Source organism: Psittacula echo (assembly GCF_963264785.1).
Source record: "Psittacula echo genome assembly, chromosome: 2".
NCBI lineage: Eukaryota > Metazoa > Chordata > Aves > Psittaciformes > Psittacidae > Psittacula > Psittacula echo.
In genome coordinates, this window is record NC_137737.1 from 79801990 (window position 1) to 79821648 (window position 19659).

Here is a 19659-nt window from a genome sequence, read left to right on the forward strand (position 1 = left end):
TTGGTAAAGCCATGTTGACTGCCCCTCATAACCCTCTTATCCTTGATATGCCTTAAGATGGCATCAAGGATAAGGTGTTCCATCCCTTTCCCAGGGATGGAGGTGAGGCTGACCGGTCTATAGTTACCCGGGTCCTCCTTCTTGCCCTTTTTGAAGATTGGAGTGACATTTGCTTTCCTGCAGTCCTCAGGCACCTCTCCCATTTCCCAAGACTTGGTAAAGATGATGGAGAGTGGTCCAGCAATGACTTCAGCCAGTTCCCTCAGCACCCGTGGGTGCATCCCATCTGCACCCATGGATTTATGGATGTCCAGATTGCTCAACTGGTCTCTAACCCATTCCTCATCGACTACGGCAAACTGCTCCAGTGACCTGACTTCATCTGAGGTCACAGGGGTACAGGGCTCTTCAGGACTGCCTCCGGCAGAGTAGACAGAGACAAAGAAGGCATTCAATAACTCTGCCATCTCTGTATCTTCTGTTCACCAGGGCACCCATCCCGTTCACCAGTGGGCCAACCTTGCCTCTGGTGTTAGTTTTATCTGCCATGTATTTGAAAAAGCTCTTTCTGTTGTCCTTGACCCCTCTCGCCAGATTTAATTCTAAGGAGGCCTTAGCCATCCTAGCTGCCTTCCTGCATCCTCTAGCAGCAGCCTTATATTCCTCCCAAGTGGCCAGCCCCTCCTTCCATGACCTGTAAACTCTCCTCTTCCACTTGAGCATACCCAGCAGTTCTCTATTTAGCCACGCAGGTCTCCTGGCCCTCTTCCTTGACTTCCTACGTGTCGGGATGCTCTGCTCTTGAGCTCGGAATAAGCAATTCTTGAATGTCCACCAACTATCTTGGGCTCCTTTACCTTCAAGCAGCCTTGCCCATGGGATTTCCCCTAGCAATTGCTTGAAAAGGCCAAAGTTTGCCCTGCTAAAGTCCAGGGTTGCAATTCTACTTGCTATTATACTGGTCCTACCACACAAGTTCCTGAATTCCACCATCTCGTGGTCGCTACAACCAAGGCAGCCCTCAACCTTTACTGCTTCGACCAGCCCCTCCTTGTTAGTGAGGATGAGATCCAGCAGCGCTCCTCTCCTGGTTGGCTGATCCACCATTTGCATGAGGAAGTTATCATCCATACACTGGAGGAACCTCCTGGACTGTGGTTGGGTCATGGTGATAAGATATGCACAGCTTGCTAGTTCAAATAAGTATTTTTTATATTGGTATATTTTTTATGAATATGTTTATATTTTTTATTTTTATATATGTATACATCTTTTAATTGATGTTTTTATTGTTTAAAATTTTCATAGCCCTTAGAAAGCCTAGTTGTGGATGGGAAATTCTTGTAAAATTGTACGAAGTAGAAAGACACCCCTTCCTATTGCAAATAATTTTCAGTCTTAAAAGGAAACAGAACCATCTTTTCCAAATGTCCTTTAAAAACCACCATTCTTTTCTTCTTTTTGGATGTTTTTTTTCTTGTTTTTTTTTACCTCATCATTTTTCTGGGGGTGCTGGTTGATGGCTGCTGAATATGAGCCAGCTTGTGCCCTGGCAGCCACGAAGGCCAGCAGCATCCTGGCCTGTATCAGAAATAGTGTGGCCAGCAGGGCCCGGGCAGCGGTCATTCCCCTCTACTTGGCACTAGTGAGACTGCACCTCGAATACTGTGTTCAGTTCTGCACCCCTCACTACATGAGAGACATTGAGGTGCTAGAGCGGGTCCAGAGAAGGGCAACAAAGCTGGTGAAGGGTTTGGAGCACAAGTGTGATGATGAATGGCTGAGGGAACTGGGGCTGATTAGTCTGGAGAAGAGAGGGTTCAGAGAGGACCTTATCGCTCTCTACAGCTACCTGAAAGGAGGTGGTTGTGAGGTGAGGGTTGGTCTCTTGTCCCAGGTAACAAGCAATAGAACAAGAGGTAATGGCCTCAGGCTGTGCCAGGGGATGTTTAGATTGGAAATTAGGAAAAATTTCTTCACGGAGTAATCAGGTATTGGAACAGGCTGCCCAGGGAAGTGGTGGAATCACCATCCCTGGAAGTATTCAAAAACTCTGTAGATGAGGCCCTCAGTGCTATGGTTTAGTGGTGGTCTTGGCAGTCCTGGTGTAATGGTTGGACTTGATCTTAAAGGTCTTTTACAATCTAGTTGATTCTGTGATTTTGCAGTTGGACTTGATGATTTTAAAGGTCATTTCCAGCCTAAATGATTCTATGATCCTATGATTTTAGTTGCTACTTATTTTCATATGCCTATTTTGCAGATTGTTGCTCAACTGAACCATTTTGTAGTAGTGTGCTGAGTCCTCTGAACACAAGCTTTAGTCTGCAGTCTTTCCTGGTTAATGTATGCTAACTGACTATTCAGAAGATGACCTAGGTAATCCAAATTTTTAGGGTCAGGAAACACTTCCATTGTGTTGTGAGCTGATGTTGCCTTGCCCTTAAATGGAGGGGGAAGGAGGGTGTGGGGTATTATGGAGAGGAGAGGAAAGAAAAATATTTGATTAGGTTTGATTAGCAGCAATTGTGGTTTTATTACTCAATTTCCTAAACTGTGTCTGAAAAACACACCCCCCTTTTATCTGAGAAAGTTTTTCAGCTTTTATGTATTTTTAGAGGGAAGGAAAAAAAAGTTTGCATGAAACCAATACATTAGAATCTAATTATCAGGTTTTTAGAGGAACTGTGCACTCTGTGTAGACCACAGAATTCTTGTCAATAGAAAATATGTGCAGAATAAGTGTCTTTTTAAAGGGCGATGTTCCAAATAGAAAGTCTTCTTAGGTGGTTAGTATCAAAGGTTTCTCTAGGCTCATTTACACCCTCCTCTCCTGTAATGAGCATCCCTGTTCCAACACACAGGATTTTTTTAGTAGAGGATTGCCAAAATAGCTCTGCTTGCATCTATGCTTTCCATACAACAATGATGTATTTTCCTTTCCTCAGTTCAGGACATCAGTCTTAGGTAATACTCAAGTCGACTGGCTATTTTTACTTTTCAGTTTTTATTGCATACCTTAACCAAGTAAGGGCAGGGGGAAGACCTGGTGGCTACAGAGTAGGTGGAGATACTTGGTAGTAGAAACAGGCAGAAGAAATAATGGAATAAGGTTCTAAAATATATTGCATAATGAAAAATGATGTAAAGAGACAGATGTGAGATGGGTAACTAGTATGTGCATGCAAGGAAGGGTTAATATCTTGGAACATTTAGCAATGTTTTCAGTCCAGCTATGCACTGCAGAACAGCATTTAAATTGATCTACTACCAATAAATAAATTGAACTGTGGAGTTTTTCAGCCTTTGAAATTGGCAATGAAATAAGACCTAGAATCTCAGAATATATCACAGGGTGAATATATCAATTTAGGGATGTTGCACATTCCTTGATGTTAAACTTTTTTACTTTCTCTCCCTCTTTTTTTTTTTTTTTTTTTTGGTACATATATGAGAAATTCAGAAAAGAAATCAGTCAGTTTATAAAACAAATTTCAAGGGCTGTATTGCTGTGAAATTAACATCACAGCAATCATAGAATCATAGAATCATAGAATAGTTAGGGTTGGAAAGGACCTTAGGATCATCTAGTTCCAATCCCCCTGCTATGGGCAGGGACACCTCACACTAAACCATGTCACCCAAAGCTCTGTCCAACCTGGCCTTGAACACCGCCAGGGATGGAGCATTCACAGCCTCCCTGGGTAACCCATTCCAGTGCCTCACCACCCTCTCAGTAAAGAATTTCTTCCTTAGATCCAATCTAAACTTCCCCTGTTTCAGTTTGAACCTGTTACCCCTTGTCCTGTCACTACAGTCCCTGATGAATAGTCCCTCCCCAGCATCCTTGTAGGACCCCTTCAGATACTGGAAGGCTGCTATGAGGTTTCCACGCAGCCTTCTCTTCTCCAGGCTGAACAGCCCCAACTTTCTCAGCCTGTCTTCATACGGGAGGTGCTCCAGTCCCCTGATCATCCTCGTGGTCCTCGTCTGACCTTGTTCCAACAGTTCCATGTCCTTTTCATGTTGAGGACACCAGAACTGTACACACCTCCAAGTGAGGTCTCATGAGAGCAGAGTAGAGGGGCAGGATCACTTCCTTCGACCTGCTGGTCACACTGCTTTTGATGCAGCCCAGGATACGGTTGGCTTTCTGGGCTGCGAGTGCACACTGCCAGCTCATGTTCATTTTCTCATCGACCAGCTCTCCAAGTCCTAGTGACTGAGTTCTAGTCCAATCTTAGTGAATGTCATATTCCTTGTTCTTGCATCCTCTGTGAGGGTATAGTGATTACTTCATCTTAAGGCTAGACTATCTTGCAATTTGTTAAATTCTTCTGATTTCTTTGCTTATGTCTGTGAACTTACAAATTTTACTTTCCAAATTAAGTTTAATAATGCAAGTCGTTGACGTGTTTAAGAAGAGATGAACAGTTGAGGATAAGATGCATATCATACTGAGGAGCAAATCAGCACTGAGGAACAAGTACTTCTGATCCATTCTACTGCCATTTTGAATTTAGCTAGGAGTATACAGCAATTCTTGAAGTGCATTAACTAATGCACTTCTTGATCTTTCATGTGGCTTCATACGTGACATCAAGTCATTTGTACAAATGTATGAATTCTTGAAGTGACATGGAGTTTATTACACTGAGTTATTGAAGCATTAAGGTCTTAACTTACAGTTAAAATAAGAATAATCATACTGCTTGTTAGGAATTGGGCATAAGAGCCTGAAGAACTGAAACATTTTTTCCAGATGTACTTGTAGTGAGTTGTTACCAACTTTTTCATCCCCTCTGAAGCAAACTAGCTTTCTGCTAGTTGCAGACTGAAGCAGATTACTAGATGACATGGACTTGTAGACTGACTCAGTCTGGCATATGGTATTGTATATGATTCAAAAACACTTCCATAATTTCTACATAAATTTATGCAATTTTTTTTCACAATAGTCTCCATCTTATTATTCATACTTTATTTTTTTATCAGTCATTTCCTTTGCCATATGTGTTATTGTTTGCACACATTAGCAAGAATTATGGGATGATACGTCTTTATCTGCCATCATAAAAAAATACTCATAATTTCCTGAACAAAAAGAGTTTGCTGCAAGAAATCATTAACTTTACACTTGGGGCATATTTGCCCAAAGATCTGACACTCTGTGTTACTTCCATAGTAAGGATAACTGCAGATTTTAGCAAAAAGTAGAAATTAATCCATTGCATTTCCAAACCTTTCTGGCATTTTTAATATTTAGGATTTCCAGAGAAAACAGTAAGAAGAAACCATGTGAATACAATCATTTGTACCACCCTCTTGCAGTGAATTCAAGTAATTCTGAAATGTAAACACACTGGGGGGGGAGGTAAGATTTGAACACCTCTTCTATTGCCCCATAGTTTTGCTTAAATCACAGAGGAGCAAGGATTAGAAAATAAGTACAAGCAAGAAGGAGAAATAGGCCACAAACCCAAAACTATTGCAGGATACATTGTCATTAAAACTATTCTCTCACAAATCTTATGTACATTTTCCAGCACAAAAGAAAGAAAGAAGTTTTTCTTCCAGTACAGTGCACCTTGTAACAAATAAATCAGAGACTCACTACCAAGCACTTATTCTTTAGCCTAAACTGCTTTCTGTAAAATTGAAAGTCAGGATAATTTTCTGGTGTTGTGCAAGTCCAACTAATGCTAGGTTCTCACTCTCCATCCTTGCATCTGAATATCAGTATTGTGTGCCTTTTATTGTTGGAGAATTTTGTTATTTTAAATTAAATCAATCAGCTACAGTAATTAGACACTTTGTAATGTCGAATTGTCCCACAAATTACAAGGCTCAATGTGGGTTACAAATAAGCATGCATTTGCCCTTTGTCCAGCAACTGCATCTAAGAAGTCTGTATTGAAATCAGCAGATTAGCAGGATTTGACGAATGAGTATAATGTGACAGATCTCTACTAATGCAAAATAATATAACTCTGCTTAAATCAATGGAATGGTTCCTAGATTATATTAGCTGAGTGATATTTGTGAAGCACAGTACATATATCTATGACTGTGGAATTGATAATGCTGCCAGTTGTAAAGCTTTTTTGCTCAAATACGTTTGAAAAAAAGCTATGATTGTGATTATCTTTGTATTTCACTCTCCCCTTCTGTTCGGATCCCTTGTTTTGCTGCTTTCTTGTTATACTTTTTACGTTTTTCCTCAAACAGGGCAAACAGCTATAATTATTTCTCTCTAGTATAATCCAAGTGCTCAGGTAAAGCCTGCAATGCAGTCTGATTTTTCACTAGTTAAACATAAATTCTTCAGCTGGCAATCAGAAAGACACTCAGCCATCTCAGCTTTACTGCCAAATCGGATGACAGGAGATGGCAGTACAGACAGTATTCTTGGCAAGCTTCCCTGTTTACAAATCTCTGCTTTGAAACTACATTGTTTTGCTCTGTGATATTCTTCCTTCCAGGAGTATGGAACAAAGTAGAATTCACAATAAAGCCCAACATATTTTATGTAATACAGGGATACTAGCAAGAAAATGGTGTGTCTCCCCCTATAAATCTCTAAGGTTTTTTCTTTAAACTTTCTTATCATCACAATTTTGATTTTAGTTTGGTTTTTTTTTTCCACTTCATGCATGTCTGTATGCTTCTATATGATGATAGAAGGAAAATGCTATTTTAACTGAGCAAGGTATAATGAAACAGCAGGAAGCCTGTGAGAAAAAGAGGAAGAAATACACATTAATTATCTTAGGATTCATTATCTTTTCATTTTGCAAGCAAGGAAATATTTAACACCTGAGAAGCAAAATGCTGTACTTCGGACTGGAGAGGTAATTTAAAATCACATGCAGGAGGCAACTAGATGAAAGATCAGAATCTGGTGCATTCACTGAGATGAAAGTAGACTAAGAAGAGACTACATTCATGTTTGCCCGTCCCACAAACCATGACCCCTTCCACAGTCACAAAGATCTATTTCCAATTTCAAGGCAATAGCTATAAATGTTAATAATTGCCTTTACCTCTTTCTCTGAGCTTAGCTTCTTGCCCCATTACCAAAACCATTTAGTTTCTCAGTAATTCATTTTCCACGTAATCTCTTTTCATGTCCTATATTTCCTCTATTATGCTTCACCTTGGGCAGTACATCATGTAAATAAAGCCTATATCCATAATCACTTTACTGTACTGCTTAAGGGAATTCACTCTCAAAAACTCCATTCCAACCTCTCTCCATTATAGGAGATCTCTCTGGTCCTCCTTAGGTGGAACAAGTGGGCAAATATTTTAAAAACTATTTCCGCATCAGTGATGTAACCTTGAGTATCAGGTTCAGAACTGTCAGATATATTTAAAAGATGAGCATGAAAGAGATAAAGGCACCTGAGAAAGAAGTTCATCATACTGTATTTTGATTTCAAAAAATCCTGCGTTTGAAATACTGTTTAAGGCCACATTATAGTGGTGCAGACACTGATATAATGGAAAAAAACATCCAAGAACTCATATTCAAGTATTTTTTTCAAATTAGAAATAGAGATTTAACATGCTAATAGCCTGAAAGATGTGTATATTGGTATTTGAGGCAGGAATAATTGAAGTAAGGCAAAAATGACTGAGTTCCATATTCTTCCAATGAGGAAAAGAAATACTAGCTTCACATTGTCTGCCGTGTAACTGTCTCTGAAAGGACAGAAACAAATATTTGGACATAATATAAACAAAGGACAGATCAAATATTTGCGTGAGAGATAGTATTTTTAGTTCTGTTTAACGTTTACTGTAATTAAGAAGTGTATATTGTCTTTTTTAAACCAGGTTTTACTTTGAATTTGAGTTTAGGATTCTGTCAAGCTCTTGTTTGTGAAATGAAAATTGGATACTTCCCTTCTACTTTCCTGAAAGCCAAAACCTGTGAAAGCTTTTGACAGTTTCTCATGTCACCTCTTTTTTTTTTGATGTGGTTTATCGGTGGTTTTCCATCCTAGGTCTTAAATATCATTTTATAACAAATCCAAAGCCCCGCTTCACTGCAGCTTTGTTAGTGAACAGTATTCATGGGAGAAAATAGGTAAGATTTTGAAATGCTCTGTGTGCTGGGTACTAGATGGGTGTAAAAATATTAGATAGCATGCTCCCTAAATGTTTTCCTGCACTTAGAGGTAGTTAAGGACTGTTTATGAAATTGCGTCTTTTATTACATAAGAGGAAAAAAACCAAACAAACCCCAATAATTTTCTTCCCACCTAGAAAAAGCCATTAATGTTCTTTTCCTCTTCTTCTTTGTTTTTATTTTGTTGGTTTTTTTTGTTTGTTTGTTTGTTTGTTTTGTTTTTTGGTTTTGTGTTCTCAAGCTTCATTCTGACTTGGACAAGGGAGTGGGCACTGTAAAATATACCCTTTCAGGAGATGGTGCTGGCACTGTTTTCACCATTGATGAGACCACAGGAGATATTCATGCCATAAGGAGCCTAGATCGAGAAGAAAAACCTTTCTACACACTCCGGGCTCAGGCTGTGGATGTTGACACCAAGAAACCACTAGAGCCAGAATCAGAATTCATCATCAAAGTGCAGGACATTAATGATAATGAGCCAAAGTTTCTGGATGGGCCTTATGTTGCCAGTGTCCCGGAAATGTCTCCAGTGGGTGAGTAAGAAGCTTCAAACACTTGATAACTAATTGCATATTACTTAAGTATCTCAATGTGCATTTCCTGTTGAGAAAAGAAAGAGAAGGATGAAATGAAAATATAACTTCTAAAACTTATTATTCAAAATGTCTCACTCTGTGCTTAGAAATACACAGATTCCAGGTTTGGTTTAGCTTTATTTGTTTATTTAGAAACTCATTCTCTTGCCTCTGACAGTCTCTGAGAACAGGAAGAAAAATATATATATATATGTATTCAAGGCAGGTATGCTGATGTCCAGGGGTTCTGTGTACCCCCCCTATATTATTTCACAGGATGAAGTGCATTCCCCTCTCTATTTTACATTGGCTGTTTCCTGTACAGATTTAGATTGTATAACAGCCTCTTGCCACTTACTGTTCTTGTCCTTTTGTGGCTGTAAAATTCCTACGGCACGTGCATGATCCCTTAATTGTAAGTTAGGGGACAATTCTTTATGAAGTCCTTCTACGCTGTGGGTGCTGAAAGTAGCAATTTCCCTCACCTCGCCCTCCACAATGCAGGAACAGGACAGAGAAGCTCAGCAAGACTAGCTCAAGTCTCAAAAACCTAATGTCCAAGAAAATACTGAGTGCACTGGATTCTTAAGAAAAGAAAAAAAAAAAAAAAAAAAAAGCATGGTAAGTTTTCAAAAAGCTAGTGTACAGGGGAGAGAACCATTTTATGTCCAAGGAAAGGTGGACTCTAGTAAGGATACTGAAGCACTGGAATAGGTTTTTGTTTGAAGAATTTTCACATTTGCCAGGAAAGTCATAAAGAGCACTGATCCTGCTTTGGAGCAGGAGAACAGACTAAATGGGCCCTTTGGGTCTCTGCCTGATGGCTGATTCTGCAGTGGTCCTGAGCAGTGTGTTTGCAACACAAGCACACTGCTTATATCCTGCTGCCAGATGGCATGTTGGGCTTCCCTGCGGGCACCAGAAATTAATTCATTCTTGGCTGGGAGGTCTTTAACTTCACAGCGCTAGCTTCAGTTTATTGCCATTCTCTCCCCTAAGCTGTCTTTTCCGAGTACTTCACAAGCCAGTATTAGTCATTTAATACTCCCTGTAGTTGCTGACAGTTTTGGAAGTTTTCTGGCTCTGGAATGTAAAGAGGGATCCTGTTGCCCTTTCAGCCATGCAGCTCACATGGTGATGTTTTGAAAGATAATCCAGGAGGCAACTAGCTACCTACAAAAGTTGCTATATGGAATTAATGAGGTAGTATTTTCAATTTTGTGATAAGGAGTGGTAGAATGTGATAAAATGTGATATGAGTAGACATGTAGAGATGATCTTGTTAATCTCGTACAAGTATAGAGTTCATTATAGTCACTCACAGAGGTTCATCTATAAATTCACTATTTAGGTGCACTAGTGTTGTTGCTCCTGTAGAGATGTCTAGTAATATTACTTACAGTTATATTATTTATAGATGGCAAACATTTGTTATGTTTTCAAGTCTGCTTCTGTGGCAAGTTCAGAATATAATTTTCCCAACACTGAATGTATGTTTATTTGTGAAATTGTTTTAAAGACTTGATCAGAGAGAAATAAACAAAATAATAATTAATAACGCTATTTAGACAGTGGAACGCGATACATGCAATCATTCTCTCATTCTGTTGCTTTCTCTCCATCTTCCTGTCATATTTCTTAAATATGTGTATGCAGTAGCAGAAAAAATGCTAACAGCAGTTTTATTTCGTGGGAAACTCTCTTCAAGGTGTGCCATGCATTGTGGCTTTTACATTGACTGGGAGTTGCATTGACTAAATGAGATGCAATCGAGTATGCAGTGTCATGCACATGTTTCAAAAGAAATGTTTTTCTGTTTATTCTCCTTTAGAAAAACAGCAGTAGATGCCATGGCAAAAATGCATCCTCTTGATTTTCACTTTATTCAGTCACAGTCACTATCTGCAGAAGATTTATTCGTGAGAGTTTGTATCTTCCTCTATAAGAAAAATCAAAGATGGATGAAAATTAATCCAAGAAGTCAAGGCAAGGAAATAGTGCCCTAAATGGAGGCCTAAACTCCAATTAGTGGTTACTAAAGATGATAAAAAGTTCTGCTTTTGGTTTACTTGCAGCAAAAATATCCAGAAATGCCTTCTGTTGCCTGCAATGTGCCAGGAAATTGTGCCTTCTCTAATGTAGGTCTCTCCAAGCTCTTACTCTCTCTTATCTATGCTTTTGCTACCTTATGTAAGCACAGATTTCTCAGAGGATCTAAAACTACTGTTTCCCATCATCAACCATTTAGTTGCACCTATAGAGATGCCTAGACCTCCCACTGCCTGAGGCTGACATTGAAATCACTTTGATTTTTTAGCTGGTGCAGCATATGGTTGCCTTGGCTTAAGCAAAAACCCTGATAAACTCTTCCTCTCATCTATTTTTTTACATTTTCATTTTCTAGTTGCCACTTTCCAATTCCCAAATGTCCTAAACTTCACTTCCTATATTTTTGCAACAGTATTTATTATGAACTGCACTCATTCACACTGTCTCCATTGTGGGAAATGCACCAAAACATGACTTTTTTTCTCCATTCGTAGTTATTTCTATAAGCCTGACTGGCCTCTCTGACTAGTGACTTGCTGTCTTTTATTGTTGTACGATACATGCAAAGGTTTACTCAGTTTGCTAGTTTATTCTATTAGTAATAAGGAGCAAAATCCGAACACCAGAATTCATGTTGAAAGGCAACTAGAGGAGCAGAGAAGTAGCTAATAAAGTCCTGAAGACTTAAAACTCACTGTAAACACACAGTATATGTTCCATTTGGGATAAAGTGAAATACAGTGAATTGTATAAAACACACTTGAGGCACCACAGTCTGCAGTCGTAAGAGAGGATTACATGGGGCTGGACAGTCTTGGGAAGGTAAGTGTCCTTCAGACCCCTTATACACAGTTTAGAAATTTTCATAGCAGTACTATTCTTGGTTTTGTAATATCTCTGGCTGCCTTCTAATTTCTGTTGCTGAAGCTTTGGTGGCTGAAAAAATGCCGTATCATTCATCCCCAGGTTCTGAGTTCCAGACACAGAGATATAAGAAAACTGTGTGTCATCTTTATCCTGGAATTTGATGATTATTTTTTTTTCCAGAAAAGGTACAAAAAGATGGAATTTTGTAGGATACTCAATATCTGGCTCTCTGCACACAGATATGATTTACAGATATCTGTCATATCCCAGGTTTTCACGTAGATTTTCAAATAACTTTGTTGTGTTATTTTCCATGCATATTTTAGATGGAAATTTTTTTTTCCATTGAAATTTGAGGTTGTATTGAAGTTTCTTCTACAAGTTTCTGTACGCTGGGGTTTGGTTGGTTTTCCCTTTAATCAATAGCAGTCTTTAAAAAAGATGATGGTAATGCATTTCTTAGATTTTTTTCTCAAGAAAAGATAATTTTAGGATTGCCATTTTTACTTGGTGGTGCATTTCTTGCTGGGAGCCAAATTCCTTCGTATGTTTTTTACTAAGAATAAAATGTTAGCAGGACGTTTACTGTTCTCTAAAACTCTAATTTAAGCCCACTACAAGCTAGGACATGTACCTGTTCTATGCCAAAGGCTGGAATGGCCATCTAGCCTTGGTCAGTCCTTACATGTGCTATAATCTGCTCATGTATGATGGAGAGGACAGTTAATCACAGATGTAAAAGGCCTTCTCTTGAGAAGCCCTTTGATTACCAACTGGTGTAACATGCAGGCTACTGGACCCATCTATGATTCCCATTATTTCTGATACTTTCCAAGTGTGCGTAGTTTCTGTATTGGGTATTGGTACCTCCAACATTGACAGTATATTGCTGATATAACAAATGGGTGCAGAATACTTAATGGTGGTAATTATCTAGGAAAAGCCAATGATGTGAAATTGCCTGCAGTGAAACTCAGCAGGGGGCGTCAGATTGCAACATAGAACTAATATTTTATAAGAGAGATTGCCATGCTGTTATTATCCTGTGCCTAATAAGAGACTTATAAAACCTTAAAGACTGGAATTCTAATATATTTTTTCTGATACTGGTTTGGTTTTATCAATACTTTTATTTGAAAATGTTGCCTTGATTTAATAAGATTTCCAAAATATAGAACAAATCAGAAATTGAAATTTATATATAAGGACTGAAAAGGGGGCTATAATTTTGCCATTTGCAAGTTAATATTATCAAAATATGTTATCCGTTAGTATAGTTTAATCAATGGTGTTGCTTCCGACAGCTGTGCCAGCTTCTGTTGCAATATAGTTCCTGTAAGCATGCAAATACATATAATGAGTTTAAACCAATGTTACCTCCTTATTAAAACTATCAGTCCAAATGGCTGAGAGTAAGGACATACCAGCATTAAACACACATTCAAGGAAAGATATTATTATATATTTTTATGTATTTATACATAAAATATGCACAGAAATTCATCTGCATTTCTCTTTTTTTTTTTTTACTGATTATGCTGATTTTAGTTGATCATATGTATCACACATGACAAATTTGTAACTTCTATTGTCACAGTCTCCTAATTATTTTCTAAATTCTTTCCATTATTCCTCTATGGTTATACACAGGGCAGCTAAGGCTGTACTAAACCCATCAATTTCATGACATATAGGTTCTATGTGTTTTTTTCTAGGTAATTTCATTTCATACCTTTTCCACTAGATTAACTCTTCATTGCTCAGGGGGGCTCTACAAATTCCAGATCACAATGGCAATTATTCTGCCTTTTTTGTTATTAACGAATAACGGAAGATGTTCTCATTAAATAGCTGTGTTAGTGATTAGGCTTGAATATTCTATTTGAAACTGCCTCAATTTTAACACTAGATTTTAACACTAAAATGGTCAATGATACTAGAAAGTTGGTATCAGATTATTTTTACTGAGTATCCTCTTTGGTGCAAAGCAGCTACTTGAAGAGTGTTATAGATTTTCTTCTCATGGTATTGACAGCCTAAAAATAGTCTCTATAAATTTTATGGCAATTTTCCTTCTGAAGTGAATACTTAATGGGTTTATACTTAAATATCGGCTTATATTTAAACATTATTAAAGGCTTATATATATACATTCACAAATGGGACATATATTTATGTCTATGTTGGTTTATGTGAAAGGATTACAACATATAAAAAACTAACCTGATGAACTGGTGGGTAGGAACCTGCACTCTGGTGAGGCATAGCTTAGTACCTGTGCCTGAGTTTAGCCTGAAGATTACACCGAGCAGAGCCTAGGGAAGGAAGAACTATAAGGTATTTGAGCAAATACTGAGTGATCCTTCTCTTGGTATAGAATCCTAGCTTCTATGATTCTGGCAGTATATTATTTAAGGACTTCCAGAAGTGTACCCAGGCTGTTGTCGATGATATTACTTTGGGAAACTGTAGAGTCAGAGACATTTTTGAATGGTATTACACATGATCATGGAGAGGTAACTGGCGTTATAGTCTGCCAGCTCCTGTCTACAGTCCCTGCAACTCCTCCCTGGTCTCCATGCTTTTCTCTGGTGTTATCAAGTCCTTAAAGAAAATGATGGGAATTGGATGTCATATTCCATATACAAATATCTGGAATATTCTTATTTATTCTCTTTTCCTTGTCTAATAAATCCCGTCAATCATTTTCCCTTTTTTGTCCACTGTTGATCATTGAGATGAAAACTTTGAAGAATTTTCCACAGTGATCACAAGATCAAGAATTAATGTGTAACTGAGCTACAACCCACCTCTGTGAAAGTACTAATAAGGTGTTTTTTTCCCATGCCTCTTACTTCATATTCTTCAGTGTGAAATCCCCTATCCCCAGTTACTTGTTACATTAAGATACCCCTGTAACATGCTGCAGTCAAGTTTTCATTTTGTCAACCTATCAGCTGCTTATATCCTCTTTTACCGGCAACCTGCGAGTTCAGATCCAAGCAAGATGCCAGTGACAACCCCCCTTTCATGTAAAGACTGGCACTTTATTCCTACCATTTGATTTCTGGTTTTATTTTGATATTATAATAGAAAAGGCTGTTCTCTCTTTATCGTTTTGATGAAAACTTTTTGGAAATTTAGATACTGTTAAACTGTGCAAGTAATCTAGATCTGTATACTTGCTGATTCACCCAATAGGTTTAACAGGCTCTGTGAAGAGTGGCTTCTCTTCACAAAACTGTACTGACTCTCCCCTTACAAGGTCGCGTCCTTCTAATTTAGTACTTTATTACAGTTTCAGATTCATCCATTGCCTGGATCACACCTGTTGCCTTAGGTAATACAGACCACCTTCCAAAAAATATTCATGTTCCATCACTGTCTTTCAGTTCTCTGTCTTGTGGCTATGTCAGATGGCACTTTACCCTTCATAGTTTCAGTGGTTTTGCTTTGTAATTACAGGTTTTGTCTTTTGGATAATTTTTTTTTTAATTGAAAAACAAAACAAAAAGAAAAACCAAACCCAAAATCCAACAAGCAACTAAACCAGCTTCTGTACTGATCATCTGACTAAGTTTTATATCCAGTGTAAAGAAAGGTGAGTTTTAAGGAAGGAGCAGCAGGAACGACAGTTTAGGGCAGCTTAGCCTTTTGGTAAAGAGGTTTTTTACCATGTATGAGTACCCAAAAAAAGGGGGAAAAAACAACACTGAGATGTGAGAAAATTGCAAGTGGGAAATAAAAGCTTTTGAAACAAAAGTGTTTCTTGACGTTATGGTAGATCACTAGGCAACCTAGGCAGTTTTTACTACTGTGAAACACCTTACAGATAAAACCCTTTTAGATCAAAAAGGAGGAAGAAAATAATGCAGAGATTCAAGGCTAGCTTGGTTAATGGATTGTGGCTATTGTCATACTCACTGTGAGTTTCATTTCTTACACCCTGGCTGCTGGAAATAGTCAGCAAAACAAGGAAATGTGGCACATACTGCTATCTGGGAGAATCTGCATAAAATGAAAGCTGTGACAAACAAGCCCCTACAAACATGCATAGAGCAAAATGTCTGAGAAGCTTTTGCTGTTAAAAAAGGCAAGATGCTGAATAACTGCTTTCTGACTGTGAAAGCAGCTAGCAAAAATGTCAGTATTCTGCACTAATACCAGTATTAGTGCAGAATTCATGCAAAGTATTTGAGTCTTACTTCATGTATATCCAAGCCTACTTTATTGTGTTTAACTGGAAGTGGGCAAAGTTAAAATCCCACCTGTCACAGTACATAAAGCCATTATGTTCCTACCTACATGCTGATTTTACTCCAGCTTAGTAATGTATATCAAATAACATTTTACATTTCATCACAACCAGTTCTTTTGATGCAGACCCCTCTGCTAGATTAACCAACCAATTCTTTCATTATTAAAATTAAGTTATTTGGTTTTGCTCTAAATGTTTATGTTAGTGATTTTAATTGTGCTATTAATTCTTTTAGGATGTAAAGAGAAGCTTTGCAATTATTGGTACAGTCTTGTGGTTTGCATAATCATTTTTAATTTTAAGATATATTGCATTACAGTTGTTGGGATTATCTGTTATTTTATTGTCAGTGGTACTATTTCTGAAGGAAACGTATTGGCATGTTTTTGTGTAGTATTGAGAGATGTAGGGATTGTTTTTATATAGGCATATATTATCTCTGATCATTAAACATGTGGTATTGGTAGTTGTTTTAGTAGCCACTGATCAGCTGTAGATGTTAAAAATTAACAAGAAGTTGCTTTATCCTTACCACAAAATGACTCTGAACATTAAATATCTTTCCAGCAAGAGCTGTTCTTTTGGCCACCAAGTGGTTTTAAACATTAAACATATTTTAAAAGTATTACTCTTCTCAGCCACTGTGTGATTGTAAACATTAAATATGTTTTATAAAAGCTGCTTTTCAAGCTATGCCTATGAACATCATATTTCTTTAAAGTTGCTTTCCAGCCACTGAGCTATTTTTTTCTTATAAGCTCAGTTCTAGTTACAATTTTTCACAAAAAATCCAAGTGCGAGGTTTCACTGGCACAAGGCAGCTCTTCATTCAAGACAAGTAATCATGTACTGGCCATCTTCTCATAAAGACACTGCAGGCAATGAGAACAAGCCAAAATTTAAATGGATTTTTATGGATATTTTGCATGGGCAGGCTGTGTATATCTAGTGTTCTTCTCCCCCATTTTTGTGTATAACTCTACAGTAAAACAAAATTATAAAAGCAAACATGAGTGATATGCTGTACTAAGATAACCGGTGTAAGAGATCAGTCACTGTGTGAATCAATCAAGTCATCATCAGCCCTAGAGGAGGACAAAACAGAGGGCAAAATAGTCTCAAGATTGCTAAGCAAATGAGAGTCACTAAACCAAATATGATTAAGGGCTTTAATTCTGTGTGCAGAAATAACTCCATGTGGCAAATTAGATGTAATCCTAGGAAAGCCTGGGGTGATAAGAAAAGTGTTCATGAGAATCTGGCTTAACAAGAGCAAAGAGAAAAAAATCACTGATCACAAATATTCTGTTAAGGACAAATTATTCTCCATTTAGAGAATCCCATGAGGCTTAAAGTCTACAGAAAAGACATCTCAGATAAAAATAATACCTTAGGAGAAGAAAATCTACATAAAACAGAGGTCTAAAAATATCTGCAGAATGGGGAAAAGCATATAGTAGGGTATCTTTAAATGACATGTCAGCCAATTAGTAGGTGTATCTCTCTGTCCACCTTGGATTTAATGGATCCTAGACACTTAATGTTTCATCACATACAAGAGCCATGATGAGCAATCATGTCTATACCATACACCGTATATTTTTTCTAACTAAGGAACCGTTAAAGACCTTATGGGAGCATGAGCCTGATGTCCCTCTCCTGCATCCTTTGATCAACAAGGGTCACAAAAGAGCAGGTTGAAAGCTTTCCACAAGAGCCATTTTTGCCAAGTTTCTGTAGATCTGAAAGATGCAAACGTAATTCTGTCAAAACGTTTTATGAAAAAACAGATGGCTGCTTGTTGAGTCATCCCCCAGGTTAGCTGGTGACTGGCAAATTAAACAGGTGGTTCCCAAACTAGTAGAGGAACATTCTTTATATCAACCTGACAAGCCAAGCACTGGCAGGGTGGGAACCCATAGGCCAGGTTCTGAGCTGGGAACCTGGTGGGTTTGACTGTTCCCTGATTTCTCTGTTGTGCAGTTGATGGCAAGGCCAGTTGCCATGCTGTCTAGACAAGCTAGTCAGCCTGCAAGTTAAACAGATCATAACTAAGTAGGAAGAAGACCAATGGAAATGAAACAAACTTTTCTCTTTGCTAAAAACTCAGCAGTGTCAATATTGTTTTCTGGAGTGTGCAAATATTTTTTTTTTTTTTTTCCTGCAGTGAAACAGGGTGAAGTGAAAGGCCAGAACTATTTGAAATATCCCAGTAAAGCAAAATTCCACAGTCCAGATATCCTTACTTGCCATTTATGCCTAGGCACCTTTTGTGCAGAAGCCAGCAGTAAAAGTTAAATCATTGAGGGTTATAGAGGTGAAGACCGGAAATAGAGAGTGTGCTGACTTCAGGCAGGTGTGAAAGAATGATAGCAGAGGAAGAGGAAAAGCTTTACAGAGTGTTCAGATTCCATTTCAGGAGCTACTGGAGAGAAATGTAACACCTTTAATACTGTATTGTACTTGATTCAGATTGACACTGCTAGAGAGACTGCTATTGTTTATGTTAGCAAACCTCAGGACCATCCTTTTATTTTCATAAGAAGCTTGAAGGATATTAATGAATAAATACATGACACTCAAGGTATGAGTATTCCTAAGGAGCAACCTTGAAGGAGGAGGGAAGCAGTTTACAGGAGACAAGGGGACCTCCAGCAAGGTCTGCCTGACACACCATACCAGTCATTAACAGAGAATGTTGTTGCAACTTACAGGGGTGTAATTTCAACTAACCATTTACATCTTTGTACACTGTTGTTCACAGCTGGTGATTTTCACTAGAATAGTTTATTGACTGCTGCACATCCCACTGAGATTGGCACAATGTTCTGGGATAGAGATTCTAACTGCTAAAGGATAATATGAATCCTAATAGCCAATCCAATAATAACCAGGTCAGGAAATCTACAGCTAGAGAGTATCTCCTCAATTGCATTCTTCATCTTCCATCTACATGTACCATTGTTATAGCGAGCATCAATTTTACCATTTGTTCTGATCTAAAAGGCTATCATTAACTTATCTGAAATATAATTATGTAGTTAGGGTTCCCATATTGTAAGAACATCACCTTAGAAGCCTATCTATCCTCCTGTCTCTGTCTTCCTCCTGAACAGAAGTAGAAGCTAGGAGAAAGTTAAATACACATTTAGGGAGAGTTTCATGTCACAGTCTATCTGGGAGTAGGTTTTATCCAAGCATGATTTACTTATTTATTTTCTAACTCTCTTAAATAGGGTTGTTGTTTGGGTTCACAGCCATACCAAATACTTCTCTATTCCCCATTTTGTTAGGCGTAGTTACTGAACATTCCCTAAATTGATCATGTCATTCTACAAAGCATTTCCTTTTCCTATTTTTAACACTTTTTTTTATTTTTATTTCAGTCTGGAAAATAAAAGATTAATAGGAACAGATTATTTAACTTTGGTATGGTCCTAACTACATCTCTATAATGCCACATCTTTCTGTCTCATTTCTAAATTAAACAGATGAAATATTTGAAGTTCTATGTCAAAAACTTTACATGTATCAATCACTTTCACTGCTTGCCTCTGAGCCCCCTTTACATCTGCCATCTTTTTAGTGGTAGGGCAACAGTAATCAATATTTTCAACAGTCCTGAGAGATTTCAGATGAGAAAGATGCCTGAAGGGCAGGTTCAAGTGCTCAAGCCTGCAATTTATGGTCTTGCAAGTGATGATGTAGACACAGATGCTCAAATTATCAATCCCATTTGTTACTTCTCTGGTTCAGTAGCTCCAAATTCATCC

The 19659-nt window shown here is 38.0% G+C and overlaps 1 protein-coding gene across 2 annotated transcripts in view; it reads left to right on the forward strand.

Annotated features, from left to right (window-relative positions):
* Positions 1-19659, forward strand: part of CDH12 (cadherin 12) — a gene marked incomplete at both ends in the record, with an annotated part of 182738 nt that overhangs the window by 39415 nt on the left and 123664 nt on the right. For both annotated transcript variants that reach the window (XM_080609777.1, XM_080609778.1), the window contains one exon: positions 8376-8670. In XM_080609777.1, the coding sequence (XP_080465903.1) occupies positions 8376-8670 (295 nt within the window). The remainder of the gene's footprint in view (positions 1-8375; positions 8671-19659) is intronic.